At 44.9% G+C, this 24,067-nt stretch overlaps 1 protein-coding gene across 4 annotated transcripts in view; it reads left to right on the forward strand.

The window, feature by feature from the left end:
• The window catches only part of CAMK1D (calcium/calmodulin dependent protein kinase ID), a 220,608-nt gene extending 204,105 nt beyond the window's left edge, over nt 1-16,503 (forward strand). The window contains exons 9-11 of one of the 4 annotated variants that reach the window (XM_048062699.2): nt 5,653-5,740; nt 6,223-6,361; nt 12,591-16,503. In XM_048062699.2, the coding sequence (XP_047918656.1) occupies nt 5,653-5,740; nt 6,223-6,361; nt 12,591-12,637 (274 nt within the window). In that variant the 3' untranslated portion in view covers nt 12,638-16,503. Of the gene's footprint in view, nt 1-5,652; nt 5,741-6,222; nt 6,362-9,576 lie in introns of all 4 variants that reach the window. The other 3 variants (XM_048062698.2, XM_048062700.2, XM_048062701.2) reach the window with 3 other exon arrangements.
• The last annotated feature ends 7,564 nt before the right edge of the window (nt 16,504-24,067 follow it).

The raw sequence follows: 24,067 nt of genomic DNA on the forward strand, positions 1-24,067 counted from the left end.
CAGGGGGAAAGAAAAGAGTCCTCACAGGGAGAGGAGAAGGCCCAACAGTTAAGAAGCTGAAGTGGGAGCTGGAAGATGTTCTGTGAACTTATCTGCTTTGTCACGCATTTCCCAAGTGACCTTAAATGGGATTTAGAGCAGTGTGCTGCTGCTGGTTACAGCATTGTAGACAACCAGGGACGTGGAAATTGAAGGGTGTTATATGTATTGCCTCTTTATATAAACTGCATAGGAGAGAAGGAGGTTGTGGCACCTAAATTGTTGTGACACCTGTGTTAGCGGATACAAGCGTGGCCTTCACCTTCCCCACTGCTCATGGGGAGGGAGAGCGGATACTTGGGACGTGCCGACATCCATCCCCACCTACGTCAGGAATTGCAAAGCTTTGGCAAGGATTGAACCCCTGCAAATTGTGACCATGACCCTGTGTGTTTATTATGTGCCAGAGAGCACGAGCCAGATAATAATTTCCACCCAGGGAAAGGACATGGTTTACAAAGAGCTCAGTTCTCAGACAATGTTGTTTGAAGTGCGAAAAGGGCTCTCTGAAGGGAACTGCTGATGTTTACAACATTAAATCAAACTCTTGTCGAGTTCATCCCCGCACTCTATTTATTTTGGAGCACCACTGATACCGTATGCGTGTGTGTATATTTATACACATGCATGTGTGTATCTGTGCATATATATGCGTGTGTGTGCATGTATAGAAGAGTTGTGATCCTTCAGCCTTATCCATTCCAGCTAACTCCACGTTTCCTGTCATCATACTCAAGAGTATTTCCAAGCACTGCTTGGCCAGCACGGCGTTTGAGTTGGCTGCCTTCAGTGAGTATGAAGGGTCAGAAAATAATGCTAGATGAAAGACTCTGCCTGCCATCATGGGCAGGGAGGACGCGGCATGCAAGAGACATATGCTTGCAGTATGCTAACAAAGAACCGTCTAAAAGGAAACTTACTGTTTTCGTCTTTGTTGGACGTTCCTTTCAAAGCTTAGAAGTGCTATATCTAGATAAATTGCTGTGATAGCTTCAAACAAACAAAAAAAAAAAGAGCTAACATAAATTTGAAATAATATCTGATCATTAGATTAGATTCTTCTCATGTACAGGGCCATATTTTCTATGGTTATTCATGAGCAGAGTCCTTGTTAGTTTCAGTGGGAGTATTTGTGATGGAGAATATTCAGATCGTGGCCCTTGGTATCTGATTCTTTGTGTTGAGACACTCATATATTTGCGAAGGGATGTAAGACCAGCTTCAGCACAAAGTTCCCCAAAGAACAGTCAGGATGTAGCTACAGAACAGGGACCCCAAGAGAAAAGTTAGGTCCCAGTGAGTGTAGTAAGTCCTTGCTCAGTCCTGGGTGATGGTCAGCATGATAATAGATTGTTTCTGACTGTTCAGATTTGCTTAATTTTATTTTTGTATATGTGTGTGGTAGGTAGAAGTAAAATCTTTTACTGGGCCAACATGTATAGTTGGTAGAAACAATGAAACTTCAGTGCTGACGCAGTTAACATCAAAGTGAACTGCAAAGTTAAGAACTATTGCTCAGGGTTTGAGTAGATATGCATCAGTTTGATTATCTCTGAAAGAGAAGATAGCTGTTTCTCAAGGCAAGTGGAGCAGATTCCTGTAGCAGAAGGATATGTTGTGTGAATGCAGGGGAGGGAGGAAGAAGAAAAGATGCTAAGCTGATTCTGTCGTAAAAGAAAAAGCAAGACGGCTTATATACTCTGGATATCGAGAGTTAGAGAAAAGTCAAAGGGAGATTATAACATGCCCTAAAACCAATATCTCTATTAGATCTCATGCGTCAACTTCTCAGCATGGGAACTAAGGTTCATGATTAAACAGATTTAGTACAGATGTGATGACGCTCATGACTCCCACCTCAGGGTGAATTTGTGTGCCCAAAAACTCAGCCGAATTTTCAAACTCTACCAGCTGATTGTGTAAAAGATATGACTTCTACCTGCTAACCTCCATCTCTCTCACCTCTCTGCTTAAACCACCACATCTCCAGCAAAACACACCAGAGAACGAGTACTAACTTTTCTTTTGGTTTCCTAGAAGTAAAACTATACTCTAAGCACCATAACACTATGAGTATTTTATAAGATTTATAAGACTGAAGATCCTCCAAGTGCAAAGTACAGTATAAATGCACAGTCCTCATGTTACAGCATTGCACTGTTAACAGGATAATTCTTGAGGGGGGGCTTGGAGAGCAATCCCACAGCCAGCTTTGGCAGCTGGGGCTATGTTTTGGGCCACACCATTCAGCATTCCAACACGTGTTTGAACATCTCCTGCTGAGCCAAACTAGCCCCAGCAGTGTTCTTATTTTGTTCTGATTAAAAACTTGCATCTGCAAGGTGCTAATGCTGCTGAAGAGACCTTAGATGTAGGTTGGTCCCCACCAGTGTAGCACTTCAGGTCTTCACAGGGCATCTGTCAATCCCTCGGTGAAGTAGACAAGTATTATTCTTATTTGGGAAACATCCAAATACCAAGGCTATTTTTTCAGGATTACCAGAACTATGTCATCAACACAGAGTTAGTGGTGGTAGGAGACAGTTTGTGAACTATTGGAACCAGCCGTTTCTTACTGAAACCACCGTGATTTCAGAAAATGATCCCTAAACTCAATATATATAACATATATATAGTCTGCATTTGAGCTGCATGCCTGATGAAAAGTTTCATATAGCAAAAATGCATTTGTGAGTCCTTCTGGAGACTGACGGGAAAGATCTTCTGGGAGAGCTGGCAAGGGTATCATACCCCAGGACCTTGTTCTGCCCATGTTTCCAGAATAAAATTTGACAAGTGGGAAATGTGATCTGTGCTTATACAGCTTGCTAACAAGCTTGTTCATAAAGCAAAATGCTTCATTAACTTGGTAGGAAAAAATGTTCCTTCCAAATGTAAGTAATCTTCTCTCTGCTGTTCTGTCATTTTGATCAGTTACTGAACAGATCGTTTGGCTTGTAGTCATCCACATATGAAGTGCCTGGCTAAAAAATTTAGTTTTCTTCCACAGATCTGTACTATGACAGCCAGTGCTCCCAGCTGGTACGTGTTGAGGGCACGTGTCTACACCGAGGAGGTGTCCTTGGATGGAGCAGAGTGCTCGTGACATTTTGGAGCGACTCTGACTAGCTGTTTGCATTCCCACCAGGAAACTCTGCTAGGGCCCATGTGCACCAAAAGGTTGAGCAGTGTGCAAGGAGTGCACACAGATCTTCATGCACTTGTGCACCTAAGATAGTGAGCTGTACAGGGCAGGCAATGCTGCTAGAGTCTTCTCAGGCTGCTGGCTCATAGAAGTGACCTGGAGGCAGTCATGGATACTCTGTTATGTCAGTTGGGTCATGTAGGCCTTTGGTAAAGCTGTAGAAACCACCTCACATGATGGTTCCATGCCTGAGAAATACAGAAAATGCACTGTATGAAGTGTGCAAGGGCAGCTGGGCTCTGGATCCATCTAGGAGTGTATGTTGTATGGGATCCATCAGAGGCTGAGATGGGCCTGACTGTATTCCCTGTGTAAATAGTGACCATGATGCTTAAACTAGATGCTGCCTCAACAAACTTAGAGCTGCCTGGACCCAGTGGGAAATCTAGGCCAACTTGCCTTGCTATCAGTGAGAGGTGATCAGGAGTTCGCTTCCGAGGAAGATCTGAAGGTCTTCCAGTTCTCCTCTCCATCACACCTCACCTTCTCCATCAACAGGACAGGGGCCCAAGAGGTGTCAGGTGCCACTTGGGAGCCCTGTTCTGTTCATGGTACCTGTTCTTTTATCTATTTAGGTGGCAGTTCTGTGGTGGTGGTGGTCAGCAAAGTGCCCTTCCCAGTTGGAGAGGGGCTACCCTGAGTGGGAACCCTGCCCCTTCCTGCCCACGCTTCTCCTGGCTACAGTACTATTGAATAACTCAATATAGAGTAGGTCAGCTCCAACAGGCTGGAATTGGTGGCTCTCCTGTCTCATGAAGTGAAGGTTTAGTCCCTCATTTTCCCTCCAAGAGTAAGTATTGTCTCATATCTCTCACTTCTTGGGTGAGAGCTACCATCAGGAACGAGGGGAGCGGTTTGGAAGAGACTGCTCCCAGACAGCACTAATTAGATGTGCCACTGACACGAAAGCAGAAATTGCTGCAAGTCCTATGAAGAACAAGGTTACAGTTTGAAACGATCTGGGCAAAATGAAAGGAATGTCTCCAATTCATGGGATGCATAAACGGAAACAGCAGGCTGGGGTATGTAAGCAGAGTTTCATCTTTTAAGAAACACAAAGCAGTGCTGCCATTCTGCTGCCTTAGTTGGAAAAGAGTGAGGCTTGGGTACCGCCCTCTGAGGAAGATGTGGGCTAGTTGGAGAAAGTCCAGAGAAGCTCACTAGATCAGAGGATTAGAAAATATGAGTTATGAAGAAACAGTGAAAGAATCAGTTTGTTTAGTCTAGAGCAGAGAAGACGGAGGGAAGGCATGATAACAGTCCTCAAATATGTGAAAGGATGCTTCAAAGACAAAGGGAACAAACTAGTTTCCATGTCTTCTGGGAGATAGCGGGGCACCGAAAAAGATTGTCTGAGAAGTCTCCATCTTTTGGAGATCTTTAAGGATGTTTAGGCAAATACCTGTCAAAATTATTTTGACAAAACTGGGGTAGGGGGAGGAATAGATGATCATTGTGTCCCCCAGACCCTCCAATTCTGCTATTCGAGGTCCCCAGACCAGGAGGCTCTGTCCCTGACAGATGTCTCATTTCTTCAATTTCTTAACATTTTCTGTTGCTAATAAACATCAGGCTTCTACGCTGGTGCTAAAAAAAAAAAAAAATGATTTCTGAAAACATCACATACAATATAGGAGGCAATCTTTGCTTCCTGGCTTCACCTATGTCAGGGTAGCATTATTTACCCCAGCACACAGCCTAATATCAGTTCACGAATGTGCCTACACTTCCAAAAGATCTCATGCCTTGATGAGCTGAGTAAATTAAGGAAATCCTCTTGAAATAACTATGTTTTCCAGAGAATTGAATGTGTCTATCTGTTCAAGAAACTGCACAATATCAATGAAGTTTCTCAGTCAAGTGCTGTTCAGCTTAAGCTATTTGTGCAGCTGTGCTAATTTAGTGAGTCCGTGTATCTGTTTTATTGTTAATCTACATTAATCAAGACGAATGGCTATGTATGTTGTAGGGTGGCAGGAAAATCTCCAGTGCAAACAGAAATCAGACAGGTTGGAGTGGCTCTGGAGGCTGCTGCATGGCTGAGGCTAAAAGTAGTCTCAGCCTGTTGATGTTAAATCTTTAGATGTAAAGGGAAAAAAAAGGTACAATGTTTTCATCAAGGGCTGTAATGGTGACAGAAAGCAGCCATGCACCAACAAAAGGTCGTACCTCTTTGTAGCTGCCAGATCTACAAGCCTTATCTATGCTTTGCTTTTATTGCCCCAGATTTTCCACCACTGCTGCCAGCAGAGACAGTGGTGGGAAGTCGGAGGCCTCATGTGAATGAAATCAGCATCTCACTAGGAGCAATTGCACCTTGGACCAGACTTATCTGTTGAGGAGAAGAAGAATGGGTATTCAAGGAGAGCAAAGGATGTCTTAAAACCTGCCTTGTCTGCCTGTTTCAGGATTGCTGGCGATACGGCACTCAACAAGAACATCCACGAGTCTGTCAGTGCTCAGATCCGGAAGAACTTTGCAAAAAGCAAATGGAGAGTAAGTGACCCATCCTCAGAGGTGACGCTTGGACACATAACTCTGCTACCGCAGCATCTGCACAGCCCTCACAGCACGTCAATGCCTTAAATAGAAAATTGCTTTTGTGGCCCAAAATTTTGAACATAATAGTTGGTCCCATCTTAGATCACATGGCTTTGCTGCTTATAGAGCGTGCTACATCAATGCATAAATACAATGAGTACGAGGGATGGGGCCAGGACTAAAGCACCAGTGGTTGGTTATATGTTGGAGGGCAGCCCTGAGCAGGGGATACAAAGCAATTCGGACACCCATGCATTGGTGTAGGGAAGGATATGTCCAACATGAGAAGGGATTTTGGGCTACCACATCCCATCTGATGGGATTGGAAAAAGTTGGGATGACAATGGACTCTTCTGCCAATGCACAGTAACCAGGGGAATGGCACAAGTTTCCCTTCCACGTCCAAATTTTTATTTTTCTTCCTTTTTTTCCCCCAGCAAGCGTTTAATGCCACGGCGGTCGTGCGACACATGCGGCGGTTACACCTCGGCAGCAGCCTGGACAGCACGAGCGCCAGCGTCTCCAGTACCCTCGGTCTTGCTGCGCCGCTATCTGATGCAACCACCCGGAAAGATTGTGAGTAGTGGGAGAAAATCTGTGGGAAATGCTTTTTCTCTCTGCCCCCAGGCTGCAGTCCTTGCTGCCAGCAGGTGTTTGAAATGAGGACTGAAAAGGGACTGAGGCTTTTGTGTTTAACTGGCCAAAAAAAAAAGTAATAATTCAGTTGGAAATATTTATGCACTGAAAAACTGTATTTTCAACTCAGTGCATTTCTTGGGAAATCCTCCTCTTGTTGAGCATAGGGGCTTTTGATTGGGAAAAAGACCCAGACACCCCCAGGAAAAAGTCATGGATTTGGCTGAAATCTGGCAGAGTTTAATCAAAATGTTTACGTTTAAGTTTCCAGTTTTGTGATAAAACTTTTTTTTTTTTTTTCCCATAAAAATTGGCTTGCTTTACATTTTCTGTGGGGGATACTGCTCCTGCCAGTCCGACCCAGCCTGGGCCAAAAGAAACTCCTGTACAGGAGGCTCGCTTGTCTGAGCAGGGCCGAGGCTCTGCACACCACCACAGGGTCTGGCCCCCTGATTTGTTTGTTCCCTGCTGCAGCTGAGATTTTCAAGCTGCCCCATGGAGTCAGATGCTTGCGGTGAGTGAAGCCAAGTTAATCTCTGGCTTCTGAGCATTTATTTTATTCCCTTCTATCCATCTGTAGAGATTTTTATATCACGAAATGGAGGGACACAGACTTTACAACTTTACAGAAGAGATTATTTCAAGCAGCAGCACCACAAAGCTAGTAGCCTGTGCTGTGGCTGAGCCAGAGCAGAGCCCCTTCCCTTTGCATCCCAGGTCTGATGGTGATTCGTGCAAGAAGTTTTGACAAAAGCAGCTCCTGTCAGTGCCCAGATGGTTTGCAATGCCCAGTGCCAAATCCTACAGGTGCTGCCAAAAAGTTTCCCTGTGCTCCTGGCATGCATCTACCACCTGCAAAGGAGCAATGCAGCGCTGACCAGCAGCAAAGCACTTTAACCATGAGCTGGCAGTGCAACGAGGTTGAAAACCCATTACAGGGGAGAGATGCACCTTCATCTTGGTTCCTGCCTGAGCTGGGCCCATGTTAGGACTAGAGCATCTGGTGGCATGTTTTGCTGCTAAGCACAACTGGTGGGCGATTAATCTCCATCCATCCAGTTAATGGATGATCAATATCAGAAGGTGATAATTAATTGCACTGAGTAGTCTGAATGGTAATGGAAAAAACATCCGTGCACAACAAAGGTGGGAAGATATTAAAGTCTATTTAATGGCTACAGCAAGTCCAGAATCCAGCAAGTCCCTGTGCAGGACCCGGCTCTGTTTTTGCAGTGATGGAGAAGCCAACTAGGATATGAAGGGTAAAACCAGGTGTGTTGAGAGGTGATTTTTTTTTTTGATGTCAGAAATACGAGGCAGAAAAGTATCTATCTCTAAGCATCCCGGGTTAAGTCCACCAGAAGAGCTTGCCAACCAATACTGAAGAGCTTCCTTTTCGCAAAGAAATTAATCAAAGAGAAGAGTTAGGAGATGCTGGAGCCCCAGAGAACCAGTGAGGAGAGCCAGGAACACATGCGAGGTGTGACATTAAGAGGCAGCTGACATGTCAGGCACAGCCCACTGAATGCCTCTTGTTGGGAAAAAGGAAACCTCAGAGGTCTCTGTCCTACCTCTTTCTTTCTCCGTCACCTCTGGAGACAGATTTCTTGTGTGGGAAAGATCCCATTCATGCAGCCAGTTACATGACACAGCTGTGCCACCATTACAAAATGCAGTCCTGCCTAATGCTATTGATAGTGCATTTAATGAGCTCTCCAAACAGTTTCAAATGCAGTAGTTTCACATCCCTGAGGGCAATTAAATACAGCCCTAGCCCAAGAGGAGCTTATATCAGGCTGCATCCTAATTCTGTTCCTGTGTTAGGCCAGAGAAGATTCATTAGGCTGGGTTATGCTTCCTGTCGGGATGGTCTAAGTGAATCCATTGGGATTTCTCAAGTGGCTTGCCCTGATTTTCAGTCTTCTGTGCCTGGCTTATTCTGTTTAGATGGGGTTGGGCTCCCTAGATTGATTACAGAACTTAGATCTCTGTGTTTTTAAGGTAATGCATAAATTGCAGCATGAAGCCAAGGTGTCAACTCCGAATGCTGCTGGGAAATGGGATATGGCTGGGTGCGGGTACAGGATAATCATCCCTGAGGCTGAAACATCACCTTCAAGCTTGGGAAAGTAGGCAAAAGTCACAGCAAGCATCAAAAAGATCCTGAGTATTCAAGGGACTGTACCAGACTCTACATTGAGATATATTAGTATAGCTTTCAGCCATCCTCTACTCACCAGGCTGGAAAAATGAACTTTATTTCTCAACACACCAAGCCTGCACTTTCTCAGAGCAAGGTCACCACGCTGGGATCCTGCTCAGCAACACAGGGGCAGATCATCTGTGGAAAGCTATGGCAAGGATAGATTTGGGTGCTCAGCATGAATATTTTCTAAGGGAACTGCTGAGGTTGTGCTCGAATAGCCAAATCTGGAATCTGTCATTCTGAACCCAGCCCACTTTGGGATTTTCAGGGGTTATTCTTTGGAAGGCTGTGTTTTTTAGAGCTGTGCTGGAGGGTTCACTGGAAGTGGACACGTTCTATAAATATTTCTATTTAGCTAAATCCCCATTTTTTCACTAAAAAAGTCTGTGAAAAGTCTGTGATTAGTTCAAAAGCAGCTGCCTGGGTAAAAATTGGGTCCAGGCACCTAACCTATGTCAGTCTACATCTCTTAGCTGGAAGTCCTGGAGACATACCAGCAAAGCCTGAAGTGACATAAGGTGTCGCTAGCATGATGCCCAAGTCACACAAATTTACCTTCTCTCTAGATTTACAGGAACTCACCAACGAGTTTGACCCACTGCACTTTTTTTATCAGCAGCTTTGCAGGATGCCTGGGGAAATGCGTTTAGCCCAGGTGCGTGGTCTGTTCCTTTAGCTAGATGGCCGTGATGAGAAGTTTAATCACCTTTGAGGTGCCCACGAGGAAAATTACCTTGAGCAAGCACAATGCTGGAGGGATTTTTGAATCCCACAACTCTTTGTCTTCAACCCCAGAAATGTGGCTTCGTTCTGGCTGGACACATACCAAAGCCAGGAGCACCATCTCCAGCAGCGGTCCCCTCCGCTCTGGAGCAGGCTGTGGGAGCAACACCCACATTCCCCCCTCCAAAAATAACACTTCTAACTCTGTTTCTGGCTTTCCTTTTAGGTATGTCTCCATCCACTCTCTGTAGTTTTGTTTCATCTGCTTCTTCAGGCGTTTCGGCAGTAGGAGGGGACCGGAGACCCAGACCCACCACAGTGACCACAGTGCACACAGGGAGCAAGTGAGAGCCCGGGCGGCCCGGGCTGAAGGACTAGAAGAAAGAAGATTTTTTTATGGCCATATTTTATACTGCAATTCTGAAATGTTTCATTTATCACAAACTGCAATGACTCCAGGGGGAACGGATCTAAGTCTCTGGTGCTGTACATATATATACATATATATAAATATATATATATATATGTGAGTCTAGCAATGTTCTAACTAATGAACACTCATTCTTTTCCCCAGTGATTTACTCTTTTCTCAGTGTAGGTAACAGTATATGTTGTATTGTTTTTTTTTTTCCATTAACTACAAACATCTCAACTGGATTATTTAAATAGAGATACTTTTCTGAGCATTATAGATATATTTTTTTCTTTTAAGAAGTACTTCCGGTAATGTCCCTCCTCCCGGTCTGCTGGAGGATAGGCTGTTTCTGTAGGTAGGAGTTGATGTCAACTTGGCAACACAGGAGGATTTCAATGGCATGCCATTTCTCACTCCTCAGACTGGACTGCAAGCCTGGCTGGCTTTAGCAGAGCTGCTGCTCCGAGTAAGAAACCATTGCTTTCCCCCTCCTCCTCCTCCTTGAAAGCCACGGGGAGAATCCAGCCACCACCAGCCCCATTCCTGCAGTGCTGGCAGCCTGCAGCACCCTTGTTGGAGAGGAGAGGCCGGCACGCGGTGCCTTTGAGGAGCAGACCAGAGCTGGGCAAGCGAAACAACAGAGCCTCATCCTGCAGCAGTTCCCTTCTTGGCAATCCCTTCCAGCCACTGCATGTGATGGGCAGAGTGAAATGATTTCTGCGTGCCTCGGTTTCTGCCCCTGGGAGAGGGCTGATGCTTGCACCCTTCTGTAGAGCTCATATACAAAAGCCAGCTCAACTTTTCTTTTTTCTTTTCTTTTTTTTTTTTTTTTTTCAATTACTTAATACATGCATTTCCCAGGCTACACGTGCTGGTGCATTATTTGGGAACAGCCACTGTGTTGTGTGTCCATGCACCTTGAAATAGAGAGGAGAGCAAATCTGCCCTCATCAGCCCAACAGCTCCAGGTTACTTCTCTTGTACCCCAAACGGGCTCATCCCCACCCAGAGGCACAAGCCTTGTGCTCAATCACCATGTTCATGTCCTTTATCCTGCACAAAACATTGCGAAAGGCAGTACAGGTGCAGCTGAATGGATCAGGCAATAGTGACCGTGCTGTGAAAAGCCATAATTATTTGTCATCGAGACTTCAAACTCCTGCTTCAGTTTCACTCAGTTGGCTTTGACCAGCACACGGGATTTCATCCATCACATTTGGAGTGCTAAATGCAGGAAAAGTAGGTGTCAATGAGCACCGACTGTTCAGACAGGCCACTCCTTTGGTGGCACTCGATAGAAGTCCAGTTTCCTTGCTATTAAGCTACTACCCATTTTCAGAGGGCTGCAGCACATCTGAATGAGCCCCCTTTGCTGGGAACAGCCACTCATGCCTGCAGGGTTTAGCAAAACCGTTGAGATTTGGGCAGACCAAAGGGCAGGGGCTGTCCTTGCTGCAAGACATGCTCCTGTCCCACGCTCAGACCATTGTCACCATGAGACCACTGTCACCTTGACAAGGGTCGCTGAAAATTGCTATCATACAATTTACACTCATACCAAGACTACTTTATTTCACCAGCCTGAGGAAGGAAGCTTTAGTCTGGGAGACACTCCTGTCACAAGAAATTGGAGTTATTCTGCACCCACGTGATTTCATAAACTCAGTTCTGCTCCAGATGCATGTACGTACATGGGCAGTCCCCCAGCTTGGAATCAGTTGAATTCCCACATTTACACTCGTGCCACCAGAAGCAGGATTTGTTTAGGGAATATTTTGGTCTTTGGACAATTGCTTCTAAGGTTGGGGCTCAAACATTCCCTCTTCGCATTCCCTCTTTTCTGAAACCTGAGGTTTGATTTGAACTCAATGTAGTTGCTGAAGCTACTATGCAAAACATAACGTTCAAATATATCTTGCAGAAAAAAAAAATAGAAAAAGAAAAAGAAAGTAAATGGATTTCCATCTGCAAACCAAAGAGCAGTGATGGGAGCAAAAGCGGATGTATTGTCCCGTATTCAGGGGGTTCTTGTGCACTGGCTGCCCTATATGCTCAATGTTTTCTGTGTTTTTTATTGGAGGGGTATTTCTTCCTTCCAAACATGCAATTATTTTTTTTTAGTCTTTCCGGTACCTAATATTCTGCCATAGCTGTGCAATTTATCATCATTATTTTAGGTTTGTTATCAACCACTGGGATGTTAAGATGAGAAACAGAAGCACTTAGAAGCAAAATTGTTTTTTTCTGCTACAGTTTTGTGTGGTGGGAAGCTCTTCTTTTGGTTCAGTGAGACACAGCTGGGGACCTGACCAGGTTCTCCATGCGCATAGGGTAGAGATCTCTCATCAGCGAGTCCCAAAGTATCTCTTGGATAAAACTTAAATCTGACCAAATCTGTTAAGTGGTATGGCTTAGCAGCACCCAGGCCAGGTGTCTGGGGGCTGGAGTTGTTTGCCCCTGAGCAGCACAGCCTGGCACAGCAAACCCCCCAGCATCGCCTGCCAGGGATGCTCCAGTGCCACCACAAGTCCTTCCCCTGCACCAGTAAATGACGTGTGCAGGTGGGGAAGGGGCTGATAGCCCAAAAGTAGATGGTTCAAAACAAAGCAGACTTTTCCATGCTGGAGCAGGTAGAAAAATTCTTCTGGGCTCTTTCCCAATGGGCCGTCCTACTAAACAAGCTGTGATTTACTCCTCGCACGAGGACTTCAGCCTGGGCTCATCTGTCTGTTTCCCTTTTCTGCTTTACTTGACTGGCACCGATGTGTTTTCCGTTTGTAACTTGTTTTCCTCAGCTCCTTCCCCTTCTTTTTCTTTGCTTGCAGCTTTGATTGTTGATTTTTACCTCCAGAGTCACAGAGGCCATCTTTGATGCCAACAGCAGAGTGCTCTTGCTGGGAAAACAAAACTAAAAATCCAGAAAACCTCCAGCTGGCCCCTTAGCCCGCAGAAGAAGGGTGAGGACAGGCTGCCCGTGAACTCTGCGAGCTGAAAGTCAGTGTTGCAGTGGCAGGGGCTTATGCTGCTGATTTTGCATGTGACTTCATTCCCAGTGCATCCTCACTGCCTGCTGGATCACCCTTTCTGCAGCACGGAGTGGACATGCCGCATGGGGGGAAGCAGGAGTACGGGGAAACCTGGCAGTGATGCTTTCATGAGACTGTGTTACCCTGCTGGTGATGTCTTTTCTGTCTTGGTTGCTCTTGTACAGGTGCCATTAGAGTAGTGGGGTCAGAAAAAAAAAAAATAATAATTGGATTTTACCTACTCCTCGTGTGTCTGTTTTGGTTGTGGCGCTGAAATAAAACCAAGAAATGATAAAGGTTCATTCCTGAAATGAATCGAACCACAGAAAGGGGTGTCTGCCCTCTGGTCGTCATCTTCATGTAGTCTGCAATAGGCATTGGATTGGGTTTTGCTCTGTGCGTGTTCCCTGCATACCTCCACGGCTACCGACAGTATTTTTTCTGTAAGCATTTCTCCTTCTTTCTGCTCAGCTCCAAGGAGCTTCAGAGCTTGCCCAAAACTATTTCCCAGCCCTAGGACCCAACACAGCCAGAGCGATGCCCAAGAAGAGCAGTGTCAGCAGCCCTGAGGCTGCCCCTTCCTTAAATATGAGCCTGGTTTTAGCGAAACAAGCCCCCAAGGAAAGCCAGAGAGCTTTTAGCCATTGGTGAGCAGGGAGAGTTTTGTCCTTCAGTGTGAATTTGGAGTCAACTAGATAAGCTATAAGGAAAGCTCTGCTAACATTTCCCCCTAGGGTAACAGCTCCAGGTCTAAGCAGTGCTAGCTAGGTGAACTCTGCATAAAAACACCAGTCTGCCTCTGCCAGCGAGTTCAGGCAGAGAGTAGACTGTTGCTTTTGGTTTTTCTAAAGAGCTGAGGGACTCATACGCCTGCAGAATAGCAGCTTCTAGCCTGAGCCCCGAGGTACAGAAGTATCTTCCTTTCAGCACATGGAAATTGCCATTTAATGGGATTACTTGCATTCATGCTCCTGTGCATGTTTATCTGGTTGAACTGGAGCCTGGACGCATCCCTGAAATTATTCATGTGAAGGGAGTTTTGCCTGCATTATCGTGCTTCTTTGCACCAGAAACTCGATGCTAAGAACCACACTCATTCAAGCAAAGACCAGAAACACACCCGGAGACTGCAGCATCCAAGGCAAACAGCATCAAAATGGAGCACGGAGGACACGCTGGCAATGGCTGAGTGCAGGAACCTGCCCACAAGCACTGTGCAAACAGGGTTTCCCCTGGTACATTACTCATCCCTGATTTCTTGCCCAGCAACAGTTTTACTCCATCCCTTTCATTTCCCCACCTTCCCTGCAGCTGGGTCCTGCCTGCCCGCCCCTGCGCGTGTGCGTGTGTGCTCTGGCCCCAGGGATCGCAGGCCCCACTGCTGGGAAATCAGGAGCTGGTTCAGGTTTTTTGGTCCAACTTTGTGCTGTTGGGTCGAAGCTGTGTACATAGTGTTTATAGCCGAGGATAAAGGCTTTTTATCCCAGACTCTGGTTTTCAAGACACCTTCCCCACCTCGAAGCGTGCCACTGCTTTGTCCAGTTGGTTATTTTATTCCTCCTTTTCATAAACAGTAAGGTCAGAAGAGCAGCTCTTACATTTTTCCATGCCCCAGAGCGGAATCATGGCTTGTACACTCGCAAGCGCTGAACTAATGATAACACCAAAATGTCCAATAAATGCATGTTACTGCACTGCATGTATTAAACTGCTGTTCACTGTTTCTGTATTTCCCGAGCCTTTTCTTTATGCACATTCGATCCAGCCTTTTCTTCAAGGGGTTTCTTCTAGATTTTGCTTTTAAATGACTTAATGTATCTGTAACTTGAAATCCATCGTTAAGTTTGAGTAAATGCAAAAGCTGATGTTTTGTGAACAAGATACTGCAAAACCTGATAATGTATTTTGTCTTTCTGTGGAATGCTCCGCAGCATGTGCAGGAAGAGTCACCATCCAGAGCAGCTGAAAACTATGCAGCAGTCACGTACACACATCTAGAAACAGGGAGTCGGGGAGGGTCCCCCTTTGAACATGATGTTAAAAAGTTTGGCCTGCATCTAAAATACCTTCCCTGGGTTGCCGATGCTCAGGGCTGCCAAAAAGCACGTCAGTGTGTCTCTTTAGGGTTGTTTTCTCTTTTTTGGTTCTTTATCCTTAGCGAAAACTTTGGCTGGTTTGCTCAGTTCTTAGTATTTTTCTCTTAGGAGGTATTTCTTTCTCACCCGTTGCAGAACGAACTGCATTTTGTGGACCAAGATGCTGTGGTTATTTGCCTGCATGAAATAGGGCAACGAGCTGAGCTAATTATCCACTCGTTTCTGAAACATCAAATACGGAAGCGCCTTCCCCAGCATCACCACCTAAATACTTGCAATCAGTCCTTCAGCCTCCATGTAGCCGTGCCACCATTTATCCACAGAAGAGTTTGGCTTGGTATTTCTTCCACGTGGGAAACATGGCCTTGCCTCGTCTTCCCTTAATCATCGATCCATTTTCATTTGTGCTGGTCTTTCTACGGCAGGGCAGGGTACAGGAAGGCCGCATGTTGGTTTTAACACATCTGGCCCAATCCTTTTGTGAGCTTTGACAGGGCGATGGTCCCAGCTCCTCCATGGTCACTGCATTGGTGTGGAAGATGTTCATCTTCTCAAATCTCAAAACAAAGGCATCTGAAAGGGTTGGGAAATGGTACTGGGCTCCCGGTAATGGCATGCCAAATAGAAGGGCTAGAGAGAAAGTGCTATGTTGGTAGCATAGGAAGCAGGTATCAGTCCTTGGAAATTATATCAGGATTTTTTCCATGGTGGCTGAAAGCACCAAGAAGTCCTGAGCCCACCTTCAAGGCTGGTGCTCAGTCAGGATGCCATGTCATCACCAAGACACTGCCTGGCAGTGCAAAAATCGTCGTTAATGATAATTGTAAATCAGCCCAAGTTCAGGTTGCTGAGGAAGCACATGGCACAAGGCTCCATGAGGAGGTGGACATGTCCTGTGGTTTCCAGTGGTTGGGAGACCCTAGGAGGTGCTCAGGGCAGCCCTAAGCTTTTCCATCTTTCATCTGCATCCTGCAAGTCCAGCCTGGTGCTGTGCATGCTGTGTCATACCAGGCCAAGATGTAGCATCACCCCCAAAGTGAAGAGCGTGGAAGGTCGTACATAGCTCAATGGGAGATGTGGCGTGACTCACATTTCTGGTCAACACAACGTCAGCTTATCAGCCTCTAGTTAGGAAGCAGCATTTTGGTCAGTTTGGGCCTTTTTTTTTTTTTTTTTAATAGAGATATTTGATTTGGGTCAGCAAACAACCAAAAAAAGCCCAGTCTGCCCAGAGCAGTGACTCCCCAATGACCTCAACTGCAAAACATCTCTTGGTCAACTTTTAACGAAAATGCAAGCATGTTTTCTACAAAGGCTTAAATCTTAATCAAGGAATGTCAGTGTGCCTAATATTGCAGGTCTTGTGATTGATACAAGTTCATAACAGCATCCATGTCCAAAAAGAAGGGAGAATGTGTATTTACTCCATGCATGTATTAAGGCATCGCAAAAGTTTTATCTGCATAATGAGTTTGCAATACTGCAAATTGTTAATGGGGCTACGTCGCAAGTGGTTCTCTGCCTTGACAATCATGTATACATATCGAGATTTCTATCATAATGAGAATTTAAAGGGATGACTAATTGTTTTCCTCCAATAAATCCAATTAAATCACCCTGATGTGAAGTGTGTTGTTTTTGAGTGCATGAGTCTCCACCTATGTGCAAAAAATGAAGTAAATAGTTTCTATGGTGGCTTTGCTGTTTTATGAAATAATTTCCAAACAAGATTTTTTTTTCCTCCCTAATTCACTCCATAAGGAAATGAATTAGAAATTAATGAATGATTAGTCCATTAATTGTTTCCTAAAATTGCTATTGGAAGTGATGCTGTATGGCAACACATGGAGACATGGCTATCTCTTGGGGGTATCCTGGTACTCTCCTGAGAGTGTCTGTGTGGAGCTGGGATAAGAAGATGGAGTTGTTAGAGTGATGGTTAGTTGTTAGAGTGCTGGTGCACCTTTGAGCTGTTCCTGGTGGTTTACACGGCTTGTGACGAGAATCATGAAAGGAGACGGGATCTTTGCTAATGTTTGAGTCACTCTGCAGTCAGTTGTGGGCTCCAAAATCTGTTGTGTGCATTTCATTGTTGGCTTCCTTTTCCTCCAGAGCATGTTGTTGGTGTGTGTTGACTTGGTTTTTTGTTTGTTTTTTTGTTTTTCTTTTATTTTTATTTATATAAATATTTTAACTCATATTCATTTTCCCCATTTTGTTTCTGCATTTCTGGCTTTCCCTCATTGGCACACAAGAATTCCTTCCCCTTCATACCTCCTTTACAAATAGCTGGCAAAATCATTTTGCCCAGACAAGTCTTGTTGGGTGCCCATCAGGGAGGTGGGGCCATGCTTGGGGTTAAAGCCCCATGGATTTAGATATCTGGTTCCATAACAGAGCTGAAATGAACAGCAGTGATAATGGCCAACCCATAGCAATATAAAGAAAAAGACAAATTACATAAATAGCTTCTATATTGCCAGGAAAGAAACAAGAACCAGAACCAACCTGATTACTGTTTCAAAGCTGTGGTATATGACTGTGGCCACAGAACTAGGATTAGATGGCGGGCTCCACAATCTGCCATTGTGCTTCAGAAGAACACATCCATAGGAAGATACGTCTTTGGAAAACTACATCTATGCAAAAAATCATCACAGGGGCTGGGGTAGATTTGCAACAGCCATGTTCGTGCCGGAGGGAAGGGGACTGGACTGTCCTTATTTTGAAGGCTTTCTGTGTGTTGGTATTCACACATAAGATGCCATAGGGACATGTTGTTCCCATCATATTATACTTTCTCCCAGCTCTGGACATATCCATTGCTGTGGGTATGTGTCCTGCCCAGCACATCCATGTCCTTAGTATGGTGGAGCCCTTCAACAAAGCCGAATTACTGTGATAATAGCCATTGTTGATAAATATGGAAGAGGAAAGAAGGACCATCTGGATCAGCACTGCAAGTATTCAGCTGAGTATTTCCAGATTGTTTGCCATTTGGGCTTTCTGGATTACACTGGGATAAATTCCTGACTTCCAAGCTCTGTTTATTTAGCCTGAATACCACATTTTCTTTTTTTTTTTTTCTTTATAACTGCAACATTGTGATACAGTTACAGTCAATTAATGAGCTGTTTACCTTCTTCACAAAGCATTTTGTTTAAGGAAATTAATAATAATAATAATAATAGAGCCGAGAGGTAATTTGTTGTTCACATCTAACTCATGAGCTTTGTGCATTCTTTGGCACCATATAGGCTCTTGTATGTTTTTCATTTCATTATTTGGGGCAGAAGCAGGAGCTGTGTTCACATCCTTACCTCAGCTTACAGTCTAGCAGTGACCAGAAATGCTTCAAAAATATCAAACTAATGTTTCCTTTTGCTGGAGGCCAGCTGGGCAGGTACAATACTGAAAAGGCACATATCAGATTTATTCCAGAGATGCTTCAGGTTTGCATGTGCTCAAAGTAGCACCTGGAATGTAACTTTCCTGATCCCTGATCCACTGCAGCTCAAAGCAGCACCAGAGTAGATCAGATCCTTGATCAAAAAATGTGCCACCAGTTGTATTTACCATGAGCCCATACTGACCCTGAAGGGAGTTGATGGATAAACTCCCATCTCTATAGACAGAAAAGCACAGGTATGTGATGGACACACACTGAAGTGTGTATATATGTAATACCACTATAATAATTTATATCATATCGTATCATTGTGGTTCTTTGGCCTAGAGAAGAGAAGGCTCCAGTGAGACCTTATCGCAGCCTTCCAGTACATAGAGGGCCTACATAAAAGGTAGGGAGGGAGTATTTGTAAGGGAGTGTAATGAAAGGACAAGGTGTAATGACTCTAAAAGAGGGTAGATTTAGATTAGACATTAGGAAGAAATTCTTCCCTCAGAGGGCGGTGAGGCCCTGTCCCAGGCTGCCCAGAGGAGCTGTGGCTGCCCCATCCCTGGCAGTGCCCAAGGCCAGGCTGGATGGGGCTGGGGGCAGCCTGGGCTGGGGGGAGGTGTCCCTGCCCATGGCAGGGGGATTGGAACCTGATGATCATTAGCAAAAGCTTTTCACCAACTTGAGCAGTCCTTTGGCTCCTTAGTATCTCCTCTCCACTACTGGAAGATCTTGTATCAGATCTTGCCATTTTTATCTCAGCTTTCTCAGAGCCAAGATCCCAGCGTTTTTTTCCTGCACTCATTGCCTGAATTCTTAGGATAATGTTTAAATTCACAGCCATTAAATGTGCCAACATCAGAGTCCACTGTTGAGTCAAATGGTGATCACAGTGGAAGCATGTGTTGGGGGATTTCCAATTCCTCTTCCTTCCTAAGTACTTATATGATTCCTAATGCACTTTTCAGGGATTTTGAGACATTACAAGTAACAAAATTGCAGAGAGGTTGGAAGGGACCTCTGGAAGTCATCTGGTCCAACACACCTGCTCAAGCAGGGTCACCTACAACAGGACCACATCCAGCATCCAGGTGACTTTTATTCATCTCCAAGGAGAATCCACAACCCCTCTGGTCAGGGGCTTCACCAGTCCAGAGCAACAGACTGCAGTGTTGACTGAATCTTCACTATCAAGTACAGATTATGTACAAGTTAGGTGAAGATCCCAAGGAAAAAAAAGGAAAAGATTTTCAACCTTTACCCCGTGTTTTCCTTTTTTTTCACAGAGAAGATGAGTGTCTGTGCAAATATGTGTTAATAAGTAAGAACTTTAAATACTTTTCTGAAGGACAACTTGCCATGATGCTGGTCAGAGGATCATTCCTGGTTGAAAAGTCACATTATGCAGCAAGTGCCATGTCCTTGATTGTACCAACAGTTCATGTTAAATCTGGACAGAAATGACTTTTCAGCAGCTCAGCTGGAAGAAAGACAAAGACCTTCCAGAAAGAGCCAACAGTTGCACTAAAGAAGGATCTGTTAGCAGGACACCAGCAGGACTTAGCTGAGCAAAGGAGGTGGTGACTGACTGATGAGGTGATGTAGCTCCAAATGTGGCTGAGCAGATGGGCAGGTTGCAGACAGATGTACAGGGTCCAGACACCTGTGCCTGAAAGTCACCGTGCCCTGGGCTACATGGCCACTGCATGGCCAAGGAGAGCTGTAAGGCAATGCTCCCCAGCTGACTGATGGACCTGTACCAGGCTGTGCCCATCACCACTGGGTTGGTTGTAATAAGATGAGCTGGGGACCTGAACTGGAAAGTATTTAATTTTTTTAATTCTCCCAAGGCAATGTTAATACAGTAATTCAGTTCAGCATCATCCTCATAACTTGTTTTGATTATCTGTGGTCTTTCGGTGGTGATTTAAACCTTTTGATTTACTGATTCAGTCTTAAATGCGTCCTGAATTGGGTTATTGCATCATTTTGTCTTTAATTGCTTTAGTGAAAGTCTAGTAAATTAGGCTAGTAATATGCTTGCTTAGAGGGATTTTCGTCTGTTCATGCCTCTTAATAAAATCCATAAAAAGTTAAAAAGGAACAAGCTTATCCTACTGAATTTCCACTTGTATCATGGAGTCTAAAGCTCAGAAAATCAGTCTGCAGTGGCTTTGTCTCTTCATCCAAATACATGTCCTCAGAGTGAGAAAAATTAGCACTTCAGCAAGCATCCCCACAGCAAAGGGGTGAGTGGAAGAAAATGGTAAAAAGTGAGTCTAAAGCCTAGCTTCCAATTCCTGCTTTCTGGACTTCCTTTGAATTGCATGCAAGTTATTTAGGAGAAGACCTAAAAAAAAAATACTTAAGATCCCAAAAATGAATGCAGCCCATGGCTAGAACATACACTGAGAATTGTTCCTGTCTTGGGAGACCAAATCTCTGGTTTTTGATTGGTTGCTTGTTTTTTGTTGTTGTTGTTGTTGTTTTAATTTAATTTAATTTTTATTTATTTATTGTTATTATTTTGAGGTCTATTGCCATGTCCCAAAATGTTTTTTCTCATCACTCTGGCATCTCGGTGCCCAGATGAGCATTTAGGCGGAGGACCCAGCAGCACCCGTGAGAAGGACCACCATCTCCAAGGATCTCCCTACAGTATGTCCTGACATCCACGAGAAGCAGCTTTGGCCATCGTGGCTGCCCTACATGACGGCTAGGTACTGCCCGTTGCCTGCACAGGTCTTCACAGCCTCTTCCCTGCCGGATTTCCAGCAAGACTGCTGCATCCGCAGTGCATTCTCTACCCATTGCTAATGAGCTCTGTGTTGCCGAGGCTGCCTGTAACTTCTTACAGCTTAAAGCCTGCTGTTTTGTAGCTGGAAATATGCTGCTTCCTCCCATTCCATCGGTGAAGACCATACGTTGCGTCTCGTTTGACGGCGGTTCCTGCTACAGAGAAAAAATTACTTCCCATCTACAACCCGGCTTTACATCACCTCCTCTCACCAGCCCTGTTCATACACCCTGAAGCCTGCTTCTATAAGGACTGTGATGTGTAAAGACGAAGACTAGAAAGAATCAGCTCCAAAGATAAAGTCGTGAAACCAAAGAAAATCTGCAGTTAATTAAAAATGGCGAGAATTAAGCACAGAGCAAATGAGGATATAAAGTTCGAATCAGCTTGATCCCCAGCGTGACGATGCATTTTATTTTATCCATTTAGCAGAAGAGGGATTTTTGTCTCTGCACGGGCTACAGAGACATGGCTGGAAAACTTCCACTGTCTTTAATTAAAACAGTGCGATTACATTTTCCTTTCTCCATCCTACGTAGACCCTGAGTCAGCGTGTAGAGTTAGGTACAGGTGGTCTGAGTGCAGCACTAATTTTGCTCTGTTAAAGCGGGGCCAGATCCAGCACCCTGATACCCTGTCCTTGAACTGCCCGTGGTTCTCTAAGAGCAGCACCGTCCCACCACGCTGGGGCTGCCTGAGATGCTGCAGTAGACGTCAGCTCTTCTAAGCTGGCTGCATCCGAATTCATCACATGCATTTTAGGACAGCTGCAGCTGGTACAAAAAAGCTTGATGCCAGGTCAAACCCAGCAAATCTGGAGGTATGTTATAATTGCAAAGCCAAGACCAGTGTTCAGTGTTTCAGTTTGGCTTGGAAGAGGAAGACGACAGGGTCTGTGCCCGCTGCAGGACGGCTTCATATTTGTTGTCTTTGATGGATTTTGGGCCTTACTGAATGTGGTTTGGAAGCTGTGCAGGCATTAGGAGGGTGGACTTGCTTTTGCTTCATGGCTGCAATAGCTGAGAAAACAGGCTGGCCTGCAGGAGTGAAGCAGGCAGATTCAGAACAAGGAAATGTGTGGAAATGAATCCTCTTCCCACATCCCCTGACCCTGGGTAACCCACAGGGCTGCAAGGAGAGCAGCCCCTGCCCCCAGCATTTAAAGCTCAATAGGTCCGTGTGGCTCAGGATGGATGTATTATCCTTCCTGACGCTCACCTGCATCATTGTGCAGGGGCTGTGAAGGCTCCTGGCACATGTGAAACACCTCATTAGTGGTGTTGATGTCTTCTGCCTGGGGCTGTATCTCAGCAAGTTGGGTATTTGCTGTCTGTGCTTGCCCAAGCCTTCAGGCGTGTTGTGGCACATTGGGGTGTGTTAACCTCCAGGTCTGGCACCTTCAGGACTTCCATCTGAATATCTGCACTCACCTGGAAGCTGCAAGGCCTGGGCCCTGCTCACTCCTTTTCCATTAAATTGGATAAAAACACAAAATAAACCCCTGAATCGTGCTTTGCCATGAAGGCTTCCCTTCGCTTTGGCATTGGTGCCACCAAGCTTCAAATGCAGCTGACCCCGGGAGCTCTGTGCTCCTGGATGTGCTCTGGTCCATGCCTGGCTGCAGGGCTTTGGGGGGGTTTCAGCCACTGCTGACACCTTGGTGACAAGGATGGGTGCTGAGGAGGGTATTGAACTGTATTTCCTCACTTCCCAAGGCCTATGTGTGTATAGTCCTATGTGCATTAAGCCATATATTAAATATATAAAGCCATATATTAAATATATAAATATATGCACAAAGCCATATATATTAAAACCAGACATTGTCACTAAGATGGCAGTATTGGCTGGCTTCACGTTTATGGTTATTTTCAAAGATATTTATTACTATGAATTTCGTTATTAATTATTATATTAATACTTATTTAAATTTTATTGTATTGTTATTTGTTTTACTTCTTATTATTCTGGTTATTTATTCTACTGATTTAGGAGAGTCTGCCCACATCGCCCATCTAACTTTAGCTGGTCCCTGACAGTCCCTGAGTACTCTCCACAAGGGCACCTACATCTTCTCCCACAACCAGACCCCAGTGTCCTATCAATGCAAAATCCTTTCTCTTTTCTCCCCTGAAATGACCTTAATGCTGATTCAGGGGTTATCAAACACCTTTCCTCTTCCAGATGTGCCTGCATGTCAGAGCTTGGGTGATATTTGTTAGATATAAGAGGACTGAAGGAACACTGGAATTGTCAGATGATGTTATTATATATTATATGTATTATTATATATTATATATATTATATATTATATATTATATATATATGATATATATATATTATAGATTATGCATCCCTCAGTGTGCTCAGCACGTGCCATTCCTAGTGAACAACGGGGCAAACGCTATTGTAACGGGCACAGAGAGGGGGTATCGTTGTTGCCTTGTGGAAGTGAGAACGGCTATACGTAATTCTGGGGTCTGGATGGATAAGGTAGCCTCGTGAGGTACTCTGGAAGATGCTCAGGACCTTGTCCACGAGACAGTCCTGTTTTCTCTCTGCTCTGCTAACGGATCTGATCTAAGCACTTAACTGAAAACATCTGTCACGGGGGCTTTAAGGACGATTTGCTCTTCTTGATTTCCAGGTGGATGTTGGGTTTCCTTCCCCACAGGGTGAGGTAGCACGTGTGTGGCCACAGGATGGACTTCCCTGGTGACATGAGGATGCAAACACACAACGCTTCCTGGCAGAGACTTTTAGCAAGAGGCACCGCTTGACCCATCAGATTGCACCCAGCTGTGGTACAATGCCAGCAATGCCACCAGCGGCCAGCACCGACGTGGTCCACAAGACCAGGCCAGCAAAGCTGGTTAAAGAGTCTTGTCTGAGTCTATGCAGCTGAAGGACTGATAACCATTCGTTACAATTTAGGTGGATTTTCCATAGAAATAACAAACCTGATATAAAAATATCCTCATCAGAC

Source organism: Anser cygnoides, chromosome 1 (genome assembly GCF_040182565.1).
Source record: "Anser cygnoides isolate HZ-2024a breed goose chromosome 1, Taihu_goose_T2T_genome, whole genome shotgun sequence".
Lineage (NCBI taxonomy): Eukaryota > Metazoa > Chordata > Aves > Anseriformes > Anatidae > Anser > Anser cygnoides.